The following is a 19,944-nucleotide window of genomic DNA, read 5'->3' on the forward strand; positions in this document are numbered from 1 at the left end:
TCTATGATTCTATGATTCTACCCTTGCTGGTACCTTTCCCAGGAAATCAGAGGCTCACTATGTCAGGTTCCTATTGGAAGACCAGACAAATGCTAGAACATTAGCAGTGGCGAAGTTTTTATCGGTGGTTTCAAGAACCAATGATCCCTATCTTTAAGTCTGAACAAAATGCTTGTTTAACCTGGAGGTAGGCTGTCTGAATTGTGCATTGCTTTGTAACAATTTGTTGGGTCTCTGGACCGTAATAAAGATTTTATATATAATTATAAATGCCTTTGCTTGTGAAAAGGCCAAACTACCATGTTGCATGTACAGTGGTACCTTGGTTCTCAAACTTCATCTGTTCTGGAAGTGTGTTCCAAAACCAAAAGCATTCCCAAACCAAGGCGCGCTTTCCCATAGAAAGTAACGCAAAATGGATTAATCCGTTCTAGACTTTTAGAAACAACACCTAAAACAGCATTCTATATTCAGATAGGTAGCCATGTTGGTCTGACGCAGTCGAAATAAAAATAAAATAAAATAGTCCAGTAGCACCTTAGAGACCAACTAAGTTTGTTCTGGGTATAAGCTTTCGTGTGCATGCACACTTCTTCAGATACCACTTAAAACAGCAATTTAACACGAGTTTTACTATCTAACGAGACCATTGATCCATAAAATGAAAGCAATAAACAATGTACTGCAGTCACACAATGAATCCATCAGTAGCTGAACTGGGTTCCACACAGTCACAAAAAAGAGCCACAAAAACGCAAAATAAATCTTAAAAACAGACAGACCTTTGCGTAACACTCAAAAGGGAAGTGTGGCACTCAAAACAGAAGCGTAACACTCAAAACGGAGCACGTTCAGCTTCTGAAAAATGTTCGCAAACTGGAATACTTACTTCTGGGTTTGCAGTGTTTGGGCTCCATGCCGTTTGAGTACCAATGCATTTGAGAACCAAGGTGCCACTGTAGTTTATTTTCTGGGCAGGCACTGCTAAATGCAAAGCAGCCACGGATGGCAGACTTGAGAACCAATGTGTTTGGAGGAGGGGCAGGCAAGGGTAACGCTCCCCTTGCCCAAATTTGTCTGTTCAAAATCATCCTCCTCAGCTGCCATTTTCTCCCGAGAGGGGGAAAAGATACAGAGGGACAATGCCCTTTCCTTAAACGACAGAAAACCAACTGGGGAGAATCCTTAATAGACCAATGCCTTCAAAGAGAGGGTTAAACAGCCACTCGCATAGCATTCCTTCCCCCTCTTCAACCTGATACAACTTTTTTAATCTGAAGAAGTGAGCATGCACACGAAAGCTCATACCATTAACAAACTTAGTTGGTCTCTAAGGTGCTACTGGAAGGAATTTTTTTGTTTGTTTGTTTCAACTTTTTTAATGCTTTGCATCTAAAAAGGGGCAGGATTTTAGCATTTGGGAGAGTTGTGTCCATGCTTTGCATTCAGAAGGTCCTATTTCCAATCCCTGATATCCTTGCATAAGGTTTTGAAAGATTCCTGCCTGAATCATAGAATCATAGAGTTGGAAGAGACCACAAGGGCCATCGAGTCCAACCCCCTGCCAAGCAGGAAACACCATCAGAACACTCCTGACATATGGTTGTCAAGCCTCTGCTTAAAGACCTCCAAAGTGGGAGACTCCACCACACTCCTTGGCAGCAAATTCCACTGTCGAACAGCTCTTACTGTCAGGAAGTTCTTCCTAATGTTTAGGTGGAATCTTCTTTCTTGTAGTTTGGATCCATTGCTCCGTGTCCGCTTCTCTGGAGCAGCAGAAAACAACTTTTCTCCCTCCTCTATGTGACATCCTTTTATATATTTGAACATGGCTATCATATCACCCCTTAACCTCCTCTTCTCCAGGCTAAACAGAAACCTGGCAGAACTGGGCTAGATGCACCAGCCGGTTTTGACTCGTAAAAAACCAGCTTCCTGTGTTACTCATGCAAAGTAATAATAATAATAATAATAATAATAATTTATTATTTATACCCCGCCCATCTGGCTGGGCCTCCCCAGCCACTCTGGGCGGCTTCCAGAAAAACCAGAAATACAATAAAATATCATGCCTTTACGCATGGCCTTTCCCCTCCTTATACAAATACACACACACACTTCTCTCTGCACAAATGCTTACTTCCCCTCTGGGTCTCGGACTAATTTGCATAGGCATTTGCATATTTTTGATATTTAAAGCTTGCCGCTCACGTCGCCGTTATTTGTTTCTGCCCGTATCTGATCGACTGGCAGGGAAACGCCGGTTAACAACAGTCACCAGCGGAGACAATCTGCAATTGTCTCTGCTGGGGAGAAGGAGAGGGGGAAAACCCCTCACTCCCAGAGCTATGTTATTTACAATTCGATGGGAGGGAAGGAAAGGGACTCGGAAATTATCACTCGAAGGCTTTGCAGCGTGCAGAGAGGGGGAATAAAGCAGGCAAAAGGAATCCAGATTATCTGGCATCTTGCATTGCCTCTCCTACCCAGCAGCCACTGGGTGAAAAGAGCAATGGGGTGAGATTTTTCAGAAACAGAGGGAGATCCCAGTGTGAAACCTACCTGGCTTGTGGGTTGAGAATGCTGCTTTATAAGAAGCCTATCCCTTGGGAAGGGACGCGGGTGGCACTGAGGGTTAAACCACAGAGCCTAGGACTTGCCGATCAGAAGGTTGGCGGTTCGAATCCCCGTGACGGGATGAGCTCCCGTTGCTCGGTCCCTGCTCCTGCCAACCTAGCAGTTCAAAAGCATGTCAAAGTGCAAGTAGATAATCTGATCGGCAAGCCCAAGAGGCTGAGTGCTTTAGACCACTGTGCCACCCATATCAGTGCCTGGCAGAGGTAGATTTAGGGGGTTTGCCTTCACTGGGCACCAAGCCGATAGGGGGATGCTGCAGCAATGATGAACAATGGAAAGCCAGAGGCAAAGGGGGCACCGAATTTTGTCACTGCCTAGGGTGCCACAGAAATGTTAAAGCCCAAAGTCTGCCACGGCACCTGAAGACAGGCAGTCAAGATTGTGTATCCACAGCGGCGACCAGAGGAGGAATGACCATGTGTCTTCCAAAGTGCTGCCATTTTGGAATTCCTTGCATCGTTTTGCACCAAAGCCTTTCGCTGCTCTTTGCTTTCTCCCACAACTGACCTTCGGTATGAGACACTGCAGTTGGGCAAGGAAGACGGGCCACAGCAGAGCGAAGCAATAATTTAATAACACAGCATCAGGGCAAGATGTTGCAAACAACGCTTTCTCTCCATGCAAAGACAGATTGCATTAAAGGCCCACTTCCCCTTCCTCGGCTTGTAACTGGCTGCGTTGGATTCCAGCATGCCTGGCAGATAAGCTTGTAAAATAAGTTTAAAAAATAAAAAAAGACAAGTCCCCGGCTTTCCCCAGTTCTGTTGTTTCTTCGAGCTCATACCCAGCAAGCTATGTAAATTGAAAAGGCTGCATTCAGGGAAAGTAAATATGTATGAGATAAAGGAAACGGCACTATTAACTTTCCAGGTCTATCAGTTTGTCGAGAGATGCAAAAAAAGCTCCGGGCTTATAAATTATCACTTCGGGGAAATATTTTGGGTCCTTGCTAGTAGCTCAAAGCAACCCTTTTTCTTAATTATTTATTTATTTTCGCAATTTAAAGTGGCTTGGGGGACAGATTTAAAATTAACATTAAAAAAAAAACAACTGGTAGGATTTGCCTAATCAAAGAAATCTCCGATGATAAAATATATGAGATTTAAGTGGACTAATCAATGAATTGCTTAAGTTTACATGAATCTAAATGCATGAAAAAACAATAGCTGAAAATGGGGGGAAAGACATTGTTTCATTTCTTAGTTATGCATATGTGTCACACAGCCAGCACTATGTTAGAAACGGCATTTTCTATCAACTGTAATGCTGTGTGAAGCATCCATTATTCCTGAGTCACCAATGATTGCCTAACTTTTTGCAGTGTATCCTATCCCACACACACACACACATAATGTGCACCAGAGATAGCCAACATGGTGCCCTCATGATGTGCTTGGACTACAACATCCATCAGCCCAGACCGTTGGCCACACTGACTAGGGATGATGGGAGTTAGAAGTCCCAGTACCATTTGGAGAGCATTGGCTACCCTGTCTGCCTTCTGATCAAATAGAAATGTTTGCTGCTGCAATCCTTTTCACTGGCATCCATCAGTCCTGAGAGACAACGGAGTGTGCCTCGGGAGGTGAAGTTAAACTGCTGTGTTAGTGGTACCAACGTGATATCCCTGGAGTGTTATTGAGGTCCTGGGCTGCTCAGATGACAAGACACACACACCCTCGGCCCCGTTGATGTGGTCCAAAGGAAAGCAGAGCAAGACGTTTGGCACCAGTTTGGCTGCAGGAGTTGCCGGAAGGAAGCATACAAGTCGCCGTCCACATGCCCTAGGGCCTCCACTCCAGATTTGTGTAGATTTATCCTGTTGTCTTTGTCCATGGAGTTATCTTGGCAGGGATACTGGAGTGGCTTCCAGGTGGAACACGTTTGGTCAAAACTCTCCACCATGACCTGTCCATCTCGGGTGGCCCTGCACGGCATAGCTCATAGCTTCTCTGAGTTATTCAAGCCCCTTCGCCACGGCAAGGCAGTGATCCATTAAGGAGGATCTTTGCCAACAAAGATCTGCCAACAAAGGTCCGTATAGTTAAAGCTATGGTTTTCCCAGTAGTGATGTATGGAAGTAAGAGCTGGACCATAAAGAAGGCTGATCGCCGAGGAATTGATGCTTTTGAATTCTGGTGCTGGAGGAGACTCTTGAGAGTCCCATGGACTGCAAGAAGATCAAACCTATCCATTCTGAAGGAAATCAGCCCTGAGTGCTCACTGGAAGGACAGATCGTGAAGCTGAGGCTCCAATACTTTGGCCACCTCGTGAGAAGAGACCCTGGAAAAGACCCTGATGTTGGGAAAGATGGAGGGCACAAGGAGAAGGGGACGACAGAGGACGAGATGGTTGGACAGTGTTCTCGAAGCTACCAGCATGAGTTTGACCAAACTGCGGGAGGCAGTGGAAGACAGGAGTGCCTGGCATGCTCTGGTCCATGGGGTCACGAAGAGTCGGACACGACTAAATGACTAAACTACAATTCCTTAGGCTCCTGAACCACCTTCTGGGGAAGACCATTCCACTGGCAAACAGCTCTTACTGTCATAAAGTCCTTCCTGGTGTTCGTTTTGGATCTCCTTTCTTGTAGCTTGAAGCCACCGGTTCACGTCCTACCCTCCAGAGCAGGAGAAAACAAGCTCACCTTGCAGAAGGAGCATTGTCTTCAAGAAATCTCGAAGCCTTGAACGAACGAAAACAAATGCTTCTGGATCTTCAGGTTACTGGAACAAAATTCCCCGCTGATCACAGGGACGCTGTTAGACCTGTTGTGTGTGTTCATGCAAATAAAGACATCTGTTATGATTCATGGTGCCATGATGGTTTTATATATATAGATAATTGTAAGTTTTGCAATTGTATGTTTTTAAAACCTTTATGTTGTCTTTTAAATTGTTGCAACCCTTTGTGGGACCTTAGAGTGAATAGCATGTTGATAATAATGATATCACAATTTTGTTTATACCAACTAAGAAGTCCTGCTGAGTTCAAGGTATGGATGCAGCCTGAGAATGATGAGCATTTCTTAGCTTCCAAAAACAAGCTTATAAATTATTTTTACTTATCGGTGTGTCTTATCGTGGGTGTATAAAACCAGAGTTCTATCCGTGAAATCAGTTTTCTTTCTTCTTCTTTTTAAGAAACACACATAAACATCTCATAAATCACAGCTCTGCGTGTGTTTATTTACCTGCTTGGTATGTGATATAATAACACACTTTGGTGGGATGCTTTTTTTGCAGGCCTTGCAAGAAGAGATTAAAATCTCGGGCAGCAAAATCAAGCTGAGCTACCTGAGCAGCCGTACGCCCGGCTACAAATCGGTCCTGAGGATCAGCTTGACCCATCCTACCATCCCGTTCAACCTCATGAAAGTCCATCTCATGGTAGCCGTAGAGGGACGCCTGTTCAGGAAGTGGTTTGCTGCCGCCCCGGACCTCTCCTACTACTTCATCTGGGACAAGACTGACGTCTACAACCAGAAGGTGTATGGGTTATCGGAGGCCTTTGGTAAGAGCTTGCTCTCCATCCCGTATCACATGAGCTTCCCTATCCATTCAATTGGCCGATGCCCTTTTGCACCTTCCACCACCATCTGGCAGACAGGACAACGCTAGAGCAGGCATAGGCAAACTCAGCCCTCCAGATGTTTTGGGACTACAACTCCCATCACCCCTAACTAACAGGGCCAGTGGTCAGGGATGATGGGAATTGTAGTCCCAAGACATCTGGGCCAAGTTTGCCCATGCCTGCGCTAGAGGGCTTTTGCCATTGCTGCTCCTGACAAGGTGGAATTCCTTGCCCCAGGACATCCACCCAGCTTCCACCTTGTCGATTTCTTGGCACTTCTAAATAGCGTTTTATGTTTTGCATGCCTTCGGCCCAGCTCATAACTCATTATTATTATTACCGTATTTTTTGCTCTATAAGACTCACTTTTCCCCTCCTAAAAAGTAAGGGGAAATGTGTGTGCGTCTTATGGAGCGAATGCAGGCTGCGCAGCTATCCCAGAAGCCAGAACAGCAAGAGGGATTGCTGCTTTCACTGCGTAGCGACCCTCTTGCTGTTCTGGCTTCTGAGATTCATAAATAAAAATTTCTTGTTTTCCTCCTCCAAAAACTAGGTGCGTCTTGCGGTCTGGTGCATCTTATAGAGCGAAAAATATGGTATTTTCCCCTGGCTCTTTTGGGTGTATGATTTATTCTTTTCAATCTGCTGCTCCTTGTTCTTCTTTTATGCTTTGCTTGGCTTGGTTTTGGGGAGGGCTGATTGCTTTTAAACGTCTGGTGTAAGTCACTTCCAGGGTTTCTGTGATGACAGGAGGGAAAGGTTGTTGTTGATGGTGACAGTCCCGCCCCCATCGAGTTGGAGAACGGGAGTGGGCTGGAGAATCTTAGTTGCTTCCTCCCTTCCAAGTGGAAAAGCTGAGCCAGCCCACATCCACGACTTAAGCAATTACCATGGGCAGAGCAAGGAGTATTGCTCAGCCTGGGTTTTTTTACCATTTGCTGGGAACTGCAGGTAGGGAGCATGTGGCTGGCCACTGTGATAACAAGATACCAGGCGAGATCTGCCTTGGGCCTGATCCTGCAGCAACTTCCTTCTTTCCTTACACTCCATAACTGGGGTACCTTCTGTTGCCCCCAGACAAACATCAGCCTCCAGGCCCTGAGAGAGAGAGAGTAAGGAGCTTTCCGTCACTCGCTGATCACCTGCTTAATCTACCGTATTTTTTGCTCTATAAGACTCACTTTTTCCCTCCTAAAAAGTAAAGGGAAATGTGTGTGCGTCTTATGGAGCGAATGCAGGCTGTGCAGCTATCCCAGAAGCCAGAACAGCAAGAAGGATTGCTGCTTTCACTGCACAGCGATCCCTCTTGCTTCTGAGATTCAGAATATTTTTTTTCTTGTTTTCCTCCTCCAAAAACTAGGTGCGTCTTGTGGTGGTCTGGTGCGTCTTATAGAGCGAAAAATGCGGTACATGTGGATTGTCCTAAAACACAGCATGTTCTCTTTCTGCGTTTAGTTCTTTCTCCTCCCGTCCTGCATCAGTGGACATCTCTGCCCACTAAAGCAGAAAAAAAGTGCAAAATGCAAATCGAAGACCTTGAGCGTTCCGTGTCTAATAAACACGTCCCTGATCCGGCCGTTTTAAAATCATTAGCGCATTTGTTCAACACCTATTACTACGCTGACCTTTTTTATAATGCTCCGTAGCCTTTAAAAAGGGATGCTCTGCATGGATGTGACGATGTTTTAAATAAGTAGCTGCTGTAGCCTGCAGAAATCCCCTTCTCGCCAACCCGGCCACCCAATTAGAAACCTCCGTTCTGTGCTGAGTGTGCACTTCTAAGGCCATTAAGCTGCGGGTCTCCATTTCTCTCTGTCTCTCCCTCCCAGTTTCGGTGGGCTATGAATACGAATCGTGTCCGGACCTGATCCTGTGGGAGAAGCGAACGGCGGTGCTTCAAGGTTACGAGATCGACGCTTCCAAACTCGGAGGGTGGTCTCTGGACAAGCACCACGCCCTCAACATCCAAAGCGGTGCGTCGGGTCTTCTCGGCCCCAGTTTCCTCCTCCCCACACCGCCCCGACTTGCAAATAATAAAAATAGCACAGGGGTTGACACAGTTGCGCGGCAAGCGGTAGCTTGATCGCCATTAATAATTCAGCCCAAACGAGAGAGGGGGGAGCACACACAAAGCGTGCCCTCACACATACATTGCTAACAAATTATTTATTGCAACCTACATATGGTGCCAACCTCTTTGGGTGTTCATTCGGGGAGCAACTGGCCTCTGCAAATCCCTTGCAAGCGTTTTCCTTCTGGCAGAGATTGCCCCGAGTGCCGCCGTCCTTCTAGAGTAGGCATTTGAATTCCGGTGCGTCAGGGATGAGCAGAGGAAATCCAGGCACATGGACTGGGGTGGCCATCCTAGATTTCCCTGGATTTCCTCTGTGCACGACACACAGATATGTCCTTTAGAGGAGCTGCGTTGCAAAGAAGCCTGAGCAGGACTAGAGGGTGGTAAATCACAGGGGGACAGCAAGGGACCTGTCCTGGGAGATCTAGCAGAGCGGTTGTTTCCTGCGTGGCTGGTGGCTCACTAACACATAACTAAAAAAAGGTAAAGGGACCCCTGAACATTAGGTCCAGTCGTGGACGACTCTGGGGTTGCGGCACTAATCTCGCTTTATTGGCCGAGGGAGCCAGCATACAGCTTCCAGGTCATGTGACCAGCATGACCAAGCCGCTTCTGGCAAACCAGAGCAGCACACGGAAACACTGTTTACCTTCCCGCCAGAGCGGTACCTATTTATCTACTTGCACTTTGACGTGCTTTCGAACTGCTAGGTTGGCAGGAGCAGGGACCGAGCAACGGGAGCTCACCCCGTCACGGGGATTCGAACCGCCAACCTTCTGATTGGCAAGCCCTAGGCCCTGTGGTTTAACCCACAGCGCCACCCGCGTCCCAACACACAACTAGAGTGGGCAGGCCAATAGAGGCCCCTGACCTTGACAGGGGAGCAGAAGGGACTAAAAATGAGATTTTTGAAGGATCACCCATGATGTCATGTTTCCTTTTGACTTGGTCAGAATTGGTACAGTTGTACCTTGATTTTTGAACAGCCTAGTTCTCAAACGTTTTGGTTCCCAAACGCCGCAAACCTAGAAATGACTGTTCCGGTTTGTGAACTATTTTTGGAAGCCAAACATCCAATGGGGCTTCTGTGGCTTCCGATTGGCTGCAGAAGCTTCCTGCAGCCAATCAGAAGCCGCGCTTTGGTTTTGGAAGTCGAACAGACTTCCAGAACGGGTACCATACAACTTCCAAGGTACGACTGTATTAGTAGTAGTAGTAGTAGTAGTAGTAGTAGTAGTAGTAGTAGTAATAATAGTAGTATACCACCTTTCATCTGAAGATTTCAGAGCAGTTCACAACATAAAAACACAAATAAAAATAAGAACAAAACCAAAGCAAACTAATAATGCCCCCCTCCATCCCACAAGGGACATAGAGTGTTAATCAGGGATGCAACCCCAGAGTCGTCCGCGGCTGGACCTAAAGGTCAGGGGTCCCTTTACCTTAGAGTGTTAATCAGCCAAAGGAATGCTTTTGCCTGGTGCCTAAAGATGTATAATGAAGGTGCCAGGTGAGCCTCCCTGGGGAGAGCGTTCCACAAATGGGAAGCCACCGCAGAAAAGACCCTGTTCTCATGTTGCCACCCTCCGGACATCTCGTGGAGACGGCATACGGAAATTAGTTCCTATCTTGCTCTGAGGCTTGGTATAGGAAGCAAGGAAGCTGAAGGGGTAACAGGGTTTAGTGAGCAGGAAGAGGCTGTGGCAGAGAGCAGTCAAGAAGCAGAAGCTGAAACAGGAGGAGAGAGGAGCGGAGACAGGCACATCGGCATAGTCTCAGATTGCTTGCCCAGGAGAGAAGGAGATTTAGGCAGTCATTGGGGACCTTCAGCCTCCACATCTGTCTCATAGTGTCAAGACCCCTGAGCAGTTCCTGTTTCTTCCAGCAAAGAGTTAACTTCACTTACACTGTGTGATTTATTGCTGGCTGGCTTCCCGACAGCTACCCTGGCTGCAGCCTCCAAACCCCTCGCAGCAGAGTCACCCCCTCTCTGTTTTGCTTTCTGTTATTCTCCAGGTATCCTGCACAAAGGAAATGGGGAGAACCAGTTCATCTCCCAGCAGCCACCTGTCATAGGGAGCATCATGGGGAACGGCCGCAGGAGGAGCATCTCCTGCCCCAGTTGCAATGGCCTTGCCGATGGGAACAAGCTTCTGGCTCCTGTTGCCTTGACTTGCGGCTCGGACGGAAGCCTTTATGTTGGGGACTTCAACTACATCCGTAGAATCTTCCCCTCTGGAAACGTCACCAACGTACTGGAATTAAGGTTAGGAGGGGATAGATCTGTCAACTACTGTGTCTCTTTTGAATTTGTGCATCCATTTAAGAATTAATAATAATAATAATAATAATAATAATAATAATTTATTATTTATACCCCACCCATCTGGCTGGGCTTCCCCAGCCACTCTGGGCGGCTTCCAACAAAATATTAAAATACCATAATGCATCAAACATTAAAAGCTTCCCTAAACAGGGCTGCCTTCAGATGTCTTCTAAAAGTCTGGTAGTTGTTCTTCTCTTTGACATCTGGTGGTAGGGCGTTCCACAGGACGGGCGCCACTACCGAGAAGGCCCTCTGCCTGGTTCCCTGTAACTTGCCTTCTCGCAGTGAGGGAACTGCCAGAAGGCCCTCGGCACTGGACCTCAGTGTCCGGGCAGAACGATGGGGGTGGAGACGCTCCTTCAGATATACTGGACCGAGGCCGTTTAGGCAGCAACACTTTGAATTGTGCTCGGAAACGTACTGGGTCCATTTAATCTCATTTTTATGCTAAACTGTGATTTTCCTTTTAAGTAACCCCACACAAAAACCCATGTTTTAAATGCATATTTTCTCTCTCTCTCTCGAAATGTGCATTTCTAAACGTATTTTATCCTAAAATCCAGAGAAGTGCAGAATCTGAGAGACTGTGACAACACTGCCTGCACATTCAAAATCTGCAAAGAGCCAGTTCCACAAGCCCCCCAGTTCTGATAGCCAGCTTGAACTCCGACTATTATGGGATCCAGTAGCTTAGTGAGAGCAAAACTTTGCAATGAAAGGACGGACAGGGCAAATGGGGCACAGAGAAGGCTTTGCCTAAGAAGCCAAGCATCTCCTTGGCGGCGCTTCTGCTGCCCGCACTGCAAAATTAATATGCAGCCCCAAGGAAATATCTAATATTGGAAGGGTAGCAGGGTAATGGGAACATCAGAGAGTCATTCATAAGTAGGACAGCGAGTTAGCTGTGATTTATAGGTCCCAAACCTTCCTGAAGCTGCCTTCTTCTTCTTAGCCGTCCTACCAACTCCCTGCAGAACAGGAACAAGTTGGAAGGGACAGCGCAAGCCAATGGAGAGCTCTGCAGATAAGGGCAGTAAGTTCATAGAAGCGGGCAGGAAGCCTCTTTAGGGATTTGAGGGTGGGCTTTCTGCCCTCAGAAATAATGGAAAGGTGACCTGCCATTGGAAGGAATTCTACCCCTGTGTGCTTCCCCTGTGTCCATATTAGTGGAACGGCAACAGCTCTGAGAAGCTGCCAGAAAGATCTGTCCTTGACTCCCGCGACTGTCTCGAAAACACAAGCAAGGACTCTGACCGAGCCGTAGAGGGTTGGGTTTTAATATTGTGCAGCAGCAGAATCCAGCGCAACAGTTGTGCTTTGCAGAAACTCCTTGCACAAGTGTTTGTGCAACCTGCCGTTGCGTTCGCTTTGTGCAACAACATCCCAGCAGAGCAAGTCGTACAGTTAAGGTTGCTTTAGCGTAGCACTACATTGGATGCAACCCATAATGTCCAGACATCTAGAGGTTGTGAAAGGATTCATTCCAAGCCTACCTTCGCTTTAAGTCTGGGGCTTCTAAAGAAATTACCGTATTTTTCGCTCTATAACACGCACCCGACCATAACACGCACGTAGTTTTTAGAGGAGGAAAATCCGTAGGCATGCCACCCGTAGGCATTCCCTCCATAACACGCACAGACATTTCCCCTTACTTTTTAGGAGGAAAAAAGTGAGTGTTATGGTGCAAAAAATACGGTAGTCTAAACCAGACAGGAGCCTACTTCCAAATTTCCTTTCCCACTCAAGATCCAAAAATTCTGGAAAGGAAGTGTTGCAGTCTTTTCCCACAGCCCAATTTCAAGCTAATGTTTGCTTCCTTAGTTAGCATTAATAAAAAAATGCAGGGATAAAATTGCAGGCACATTAAGTGGTATAAAACCGCTTTGAATATGGTGTTATTAAGCATACGGTGTTCAGGACCTGGGACTCTTAGAAACAAAAAATCTGGACTGAGACTGCTTTGGGTAAAGAGGTTTGCTTTAGGATAGTTTCCTTGCCAATGATTCCATGCAAACTCTTCCATAATTCTCTGTAAATCTTGGGGTGAACTAGCCTATGCTTAGCTCAGAGCGTTCTGGAATTCTGGTTTGGATCAATCCTGGTCTAGACTTTACAAAGCCATTCCTAAATCAGATGAGATCATAGGGGGGAAGAAGGGGCCATGTTCAGTGGGAGAGACATGCTCTACATGCAATAGGTCCCAGCGTCAGTCTCCAGCATCACTCCTTCCAAGTAAAAAAATTCCTTCCAGTAGCATCTTAAAGACCAACTAAGTTAGTTCTTGGTATGAGCTTTCGTGTGCATGCACTTTCTTCATGCACACGAAAGCTCATACCAAGAACTAACTTAGTTGGTCTTTAAGGTGCTACTGGAAGGAATTTTTTTATTTTGACTATGGCAGACCAACACTGCTACCTATCTGTAACTCCTTCCAAGTAGGCAGCAAATGTGAGAAAGACCCTGGGGAGCTGCTGCCAGTTGGAGCAGAGAACACTGGTCTAGGTGGGCAAATAATCTCAATGAATTTAAGGGCAACCTTCTGCCTAGCCCCCAGCCCCCCCCAAATCCTTTCCCAGATCCTCAGAAGAACAACTTACTTCCTTGCCTCCAAAGTAGGCATACTCTGGTATGAAAGCAAGACTTCAGCCGTTTCTGTTTCTTTTGTGCTTAAACACCCAAGGATCAAGGAATTATTAAAGGCCCACAGAGTGGCTGGTCTCAGCTAACGGACATCTGTGGAAACTGTGGCCTTTTTGGAGGGCGCAAACATTTTTTTAAAACTCTGTGCCTCTTTCAAAGCCCTTTCCCTTGGTGAGGACTGCCATTTCAGTGTGGTTTCTTTGTGGGGGGGCCTGTTTCCAGAGGGCTGTAAAACGGGGTTTCAGAAAAGGTTGCCGCGAGGGAAGGTTTGTAACTTTTGTTCGGGAACAAGGACAACAACAAAAAGCAGCCTCAACATCAGCGCGGCTCTCCCCCCCCCCTCTCTCCTGCGGCTGCTTTTGGAGCCTCGCTCAAACGTTTTTTAAAAATACACACCGACGTGCATTGTTGGCCGCGATGCTGCAGCTGCTAAATTGCCTTTCTGTAAAATAGAAGACCGGTGGTACGAACTGCTTTTCCCCACTTTTTCTTAAGACACGAATGCTCACAGTATGAGGCCTGTTCTCACAGCTGTTCTTTGCATTCACGAGGACACGGCGGTGAAAGGGGAAAGGTACCCGGTCCACCGTGTGCAAGGAGGGCTGTATGAGTCGTCCCTAAAGCGCCGGGGAGATCTGTCTCAAGAAACGACATCTCGAGACGGAGGCGGCCGTGGGAACCGCGGACCCCATGACAACTGCTCTGTGTCCCTCCGTCCCTAAGCTGCAACTCCAAAGGCATCCAGGAGATCACTTTCTCTCCTCGCCCCCCCCCCCCAGTGATGGGCAGCAGCAATGTACAAGGCAGCTCCTCTGACAAGTAATCTCCATTATGAAATGTATCAGTGTCAGGCTTGCTAAATCTTTATTTATTATTGCCTTGTACAATGTGGTTGTTACTGTCAAGTTTTCAGCCTGCTAATAATGCTTCGGAGCTCAGCCGCTAACCTCTCTCTCCTCTCTCTCTCTCTCTCTCTCTCTCTCTTCCTCCTCCTCCTCCTCCTCCTGTCTTGTTCTTCTTCTGCTTTCCTGCTCTTCTGTCAGAAATAAAGATTTCAGACATAGGTAAGCCAAGAAGCGGACAACCGTCGCTTTCTCTCCCTTCCTCCGTTGCGTGTTCTCTCTCGTTTATTACTTCTTGCCTGTTGAGCTATATGTAGATGGTTGGGTTTTTTTTACATGGTGTATGGATTATTTGTCAAATGATATTTTGTTGCTAGATGCCACACACACACACACACACACACACACACACACACACAAATTACAGTGGATGCTCAGCTTGCGAACGTGATCCGTGCGGGATGCACGTTCGCAACCCGCAGCGGTGCGTCTCTGCATGTGCAGGTTGCGATTCGGCGCTTCTGCGCATGCGCGATTTAGCGCTTCTGCATATGCACGACCGCCGAAACCGGGAAGTAACCCGTTCTGGTACTTCCGGGTTTTGGCAATCCATAACCCGAAAAAACGCAACCTGAAGCGTCTGTAAGCCGATGACTGTACAGACGAAACATGCCTTGCAAGGAGCAGTAGAGAAATGCATGCTACTAGCCAAAATGGCTGTATTCTGCCTCCACTATTGGAGGTGTTTTGGCTCTGAATACCACTTGCTGCCCATCTCAAGTGGAAAGAGTGCTCATGTCTGTCTTCCCATTGGCATCTGGTTGACCATTGTGAGGACAGGATCCTGGACTAGATGGGTCATTGGTCTGCCCCAACAGGGCATTTTTTTATATTCCTAGGTATTTTTCTAAAAGCATGCCCAGGACATGCCAAGATGATGTGCTTTCTGCACTTCAATGAACTTTTCTGCCGGAGAGAAATGTTTGGAAGAGAGGTCTCTTACTCTCTGGTAGCAGAGTTAAGCACAATGGCGATTGCTCCAAGTACATTAGATCTTGGTTAGATCTACATCTGCCCTCGTCCACCCATGAATGGACATTCCCCACAAAAATACCTAGGTTAGAATAAATCACAGAGATTTCAGACTGCTTCTGGGTATCAAAATGTTGTGTTTGTTTACGACATTGTTGTATGGGAATCTGGATGTCTTAAACCACTCATGCAGGGAAAGAAATCCGACTTTCCTGGCACAAATAAATCTTGTTGCTGGGGGTGGGGAATATGATCCTCTGGGTTGGTGGGTGTGAGTGTGGTGCTTGTGTGCCTATTGAGACATATGTGGGAATATATTTTCAAGGGAGGCTTCCAGCAAAAAATTGCCGGGGTGGGTAGGGCACCCACAGGGTCGCCACCCCACAGGATTCTGCCACCCAAGGCAGCTAGTTCATTCCACCCCATATGCAGACCAGACCTGAGGGTTTTTGTCCCCCATAGTTACATAAAAATGTGTCCAAACTCCTTTTCCTGCGCTGATTGAAATTTGGTCGGGCAGCCAGATCAAATTAACTCAGGAGGTGGACCTGGCCCGTCGGCTACTACCTGTCCGTCACTTTTCTGAGGTGAAAAATGCTTTTTCTAGAAGACCGCCAGGGGAGACTTGCCAGAACCTGTCACTCCTCCACACCTGAAGTGGTTAGAGGGGTCACATTGTCCAAATTGTCTGTGTGTCATTGTGTGTAAATCACCGCCGCGGCCTCGTCCAATTTGACGAGAGTCTCCGCGGAAAGTGCTTTTGAAAGTCTTGGAGGCGAACAAGGTGCTGGGGAATGTCAGCCGGTGGTTATTAATGCCTCTCCGGCCCACCTCCGGTGATTATGAGCCGCTCAAGAGCTGACTGACATTCAGCCGAGTCTTGCTGGAGAAGAGTGGCGAACTCTTGGGGGCCTGATAAAAATGGATGGCGGATTCCCACAGGGCACCTTCCCCCCCAACACACACACACAAAGTGGATTCTCAGGTTGAGTGACGGGCAGGTAAATGAAATAATACCCTGCCAGTTTGCTGTCATCGAGAAGGAATACAGATGGAGCCCAAACTGCCATCCCGAGTCGCTAAAGGTCAGAGTATTTTATTTAGCAAGAATCAGTGTCATTGTGCGCAGATGAAATCTGCTCAGACTTTAATAAGGTAAAATCACAGGGGGATATTCTGGGATAAATCAGATAGGTCTTCCCACAAACAGCCCTCTCTTCTGCCCGGCTCCCTCGCTCTATGAAAAAGGTACTAAGTTAATTCAATAGGCAGGGCAAAGGAGAGAGGTATTATTATATATATTTTTTTACAAATTGAGGGATGCCGAGCATTTGGGAGAGAGGTGAGAGAAAAGGGCAAGGTTATGTAAAATGGCCGTTTCTAGCAAGGTGCATGGCATGACACTTGAATGAGCCAGGTGGGACGCTAGCTAGGTAAGTAATTTGCAACATGTTCTTTGGGTGGTTTTGTTTTTGTTTTTACAAAATTCAGGCAGTGGCCGGACTTGCATGCCATGATAGGCCAGGGTTCCTGTCTTAGGCCTCATCTGCACTATAGATTTAAAGCAGTACCATAGCACTTTCAACAGCTGTGGATTCCTCCACAGCAGGGGTCAGCAAACTTTTTCAGTAGGGGGCCAGTCCACTGCCCCTCAGACCTTGTGGGGGGCCGGACTATATTGGGTGGGGGGTGTAAATGAACGAATTCCTATGCCCCACAAATAACCCAGAGATACATTTTAAATAAAAGCACACGTTCTACTCATGTAAAAACACCAGGCAGGCCCCACAAATAACCCAGAGGTGCATTTTAAATAAAATGACACATTCTACTCATGTAAAAACACACTGATTCCTGGAGCATCTGCAGGCCTGATTTAGAAGGCGATTGGGCCAGATCCGGACCCCGGGCCTTCATTTGCCTACCCATGCTCCAAAGAATCCTTGGAATTACGGTTTGCTAAGGGTTCTGAAAGTCACTGGGAGACTCCTGTTCCCCTCAATAAAGGGCTTATCCAAACTTAATCTTTGTTCCATATTTCTAGGCACAGGTTTGAGCTTCCCTGCCACTTTCCCCGCGAAAACCTGAATTGCCATTTGCTCCGATTCAGCAGGAGAGATCAGGCTTTCTTGGGGAAAGGGGTGGGGTTAAACAAACCAAATAATAATAATAATAACACGCTTGGAGACGAACCAGGAAAGTGTATATCTCTGCCTAGCAAAATGTGAGGTGAAAGATAAGTGCGGATAAGCCCATAATCTACAATTCTCAGAGATCTTCAGAAAGAGGGTTGGAGCAGGGAGGCTGGTTTCTCAGGGAGCAAAAGGCCACAATCCCAAGTTTGGATGTAATAGGAAGCCAAGCGTAATCATAGCCTCCTAGTTTGTTTTCACCTTCTTTCTCCAGGGAAAGAGCAAAGTGGGAAGGATCCAACGGCATGCACTAGCATGCTGTTATGCATAATAAACCGAGGTTATTGTAATGTGTGAACACAGCCACTGGACTGGGCGCTCCACATAACTCTGTGAGCATTCCGCCCTCTGTCTAATGACATAACCTCAAGGAATGAATAAGGATCAGATCAGAGCTACACACGAGTAAAGTGAGACCTGAATCTCACAAGTCTCACTCTTGTGCCTCAGCTTTCAGGGGGAGGAGTCTGAAAAATATTGCACGGTACATAAGAGCCAAGTGTTAGGGGACAAAAGTTCATTGTTCCTCCTCCTCCAATAATGGGAGCACATTCTGCCTTTGCCCTCAGGCAATGTGTGAGCTTCATTTGACATTGCCCGTATAGCCAAATCTGATTGGCTACATGGTGCTGTGACATCATCGCACCTGCAGCGGGATTCCTGATTGTCGTCCTGCGAATGTAGGAGCAAGTTCAATATCCCGCCTCCTTTGTTTTTGCAGCCATAGCCCCGCTCATAAGTATTACCTGACCACGGACCCCATTTCCGGATCCATCTACCTCTCCGACACCAACAGCCGCCGTGTCTTTAGAATCAAGTCGATCACCGTGGTGAAAGACGTTGTGAAGAACTCGGAGGTGGTGGCCGGAACAGGAGACCAGTGTCTTCCCTTTGATGACACCCGCTGCGGGGACGGTGGAAAAGCGACGGAGGCCACGCTCACAAACCCTAGGGGTAAGAGGGGCGGCTGTTCCTTAGCAGAATGCGATGGCTTCGATACAGGCAGTTTTGGGTTGACCTAGGAAGTTCAGGTTGTTTTACTTTTAAAAAATGGGGTGACCCAATGCATTTGATCTTTAGCTGGCAGCCCTGCAGATGTAATTTTAATCGGTGTATGTCAAGGACTCAGCCAAGCAGAGTTTGTCCACTTTCGAATTATCTCGTCACTACGTGTAAAACAGTTGCTGCAAAAGTCCTTATCCCAGCCTTCCAGGAAGTGGCTGAATCTTTTAGGCTGCCTACAGGGCAATCTTGACAGGTGGAAGGGGCAGCCCCACCTGCCAATCACATGACATCATGTGATTGCGCCGTAGTTCCCTTGAGCCGAAGTGCCTGGCAGTTCCCTTGAGCCGAAGTGCCTGGCAGCCATGAATTGATGCCAAACACATTTTTGGAATTTTTGGAACAAGCATGCATTTGTGTGTGGTTCTGAGTGTGGATTGATTGATTGATAGATTGATAGATGATAGATAGATATAGAGGGACGCAGGTGGTGCTGTGGGTTAAACCACAGAGGCTAGGGCTTGCTGATCAGAAGATCGGCAGTTCGAATCCCCACGTCGGGGTGAGTTCCCATTGCTCGGTCACTGCTCCTGCCCACCTAGCAGTTTGAAAGCACATCAAAGTGCAAATAGATAAATAGGTACCACTCCAGCGGGAAGGTAAACGGTGTTTCCGTGCGCTGCTCTGGTTCGCCAGAAGCGGCTTAGTCATGCTAGCCACATGACCCGGAAGCTGTACGCCGGCTCCCTCGGCCAATAAAGTGAGATGAGCGCCGCAACCCCAGAGTCGGTCATGACTGGACCTAATGGTCAGGGGTCCCCTTTACCTTTATAGATATAGATATATATAGTGAATTTCTTTCTGCGCAGTAATCCAAGCTGGGTTTGTTTCCTCTTCGCAGGCATCACAGTCGACAAATTTGGGTTCATCTATTTTGTGGATGGCACCATGATCCGGCGCATCGATCAGAATGGGATCATCTCAACGGTGCTTGGTTCCAATGACCTAACATCCGCCCGGCCTCTGAGCTGTGACTCAGTCATGGATATCTCACAGGTATTTAAGGCCTCTTCATTCCTTCTCCACTGTCAAAACTGTTCGTCATCTGCCACGGCAGAACTTCTCCATCTCTTGTCTGGCAAGCCAATTACCTTTTCCTCCTCCAGGCACCTTTTCCTTACAGGCTGCGCTGCCTCCCCACGTTCTGTCACAGCGCCTTCTCGCTCAGAAGTTGGAATGTTTGTGCATATTCTGTCGTCACCGTTTAGTCATTGAGGCAATGTGCAGAGTGTGATTAAAAACAACAACTAAAAAGCAATTCAGAACAACTCCCAAAAAAACCAAACAGAATATACTTTTTTTTAAAGAAGATACAAAAAATTGAGGTTTTTCATCCAGCTGGAAAATCTTACTGATGCAGAGAAAAAACAGATACTGAGCACCTGTCATGTATCGACAGGAATGCTTTTTCACATTTGCATTTGCAGCAGGCTTCTGGCATCTTAGGAACCTGTAGGAGAAGCTTTCCTACAGACTGCAGTTAGTCACCTTCTGAGTGTATAAAGCAAGGCATCCCCAAACTTGGCCCTCCAGCTGTTTGGGGACTACAATTCCCATCATCCCTG

General features: G+C 47.1%; 1 protein-coding gene across 16 annotated transcripts in view; it reads left to right on the plus strand.

Annotated features, from left to right (window-relative positions):
- TENM4 (teneurin transmembrane protein 4) overlaps positions 1-19,944 on the plus strand; it is a 1,515,223-nt gene that overhangs the window by 1,447,226 nt on the left and 48,053 nt on the right. For 12 of the 16 annotated variants that reach the window (XM_083499088.1, XM_083499080.1, XM_083499085.1 and 9 more), the window contains 6 exons: positions 5,884-6,151; positions 8,041-8,184; positions 10,302-10,551; positions 14,295-14,315; positions 18,039-18,271; positions 19,221-19,375. In XM_083499088.1, coding sequence (XP_083355214.1) covers positions 5,884-6,151; positions 8,041-8,184; positions 10,302-10,551; positions 14,295-14,315; positions 18,039-18,271; positions 19,221-19,375 — 1,071 coding nt within the window. The remainder of the gene's footprint in view (positions 1-5,883; positions 6,152-8,040; positions 8,185-10,301; positions 10,552-14,294; positions 14,316-18,038; positions 18,272-19,220; positions 19,376-19,944) is intronic. The other 4 variants (XM_083499084.1, XM_083499090.1, XM_083499078.1 and 1 more) reach the window with 1 other exon arrangement.

Source organism: Podarcis liolepis, assembly GCF_965112155.1.
Source record: "Podarcis liolepis genome assembly, chromosome: 4".
In the NCBI taxonomy this organism is placed as follows: domain Eukaryota; kingdom Metazoa; phylum Chordata; class Lepidosauria; order Squamata; family Lacertidae; genus Podarcis; species Podarcis liolepis.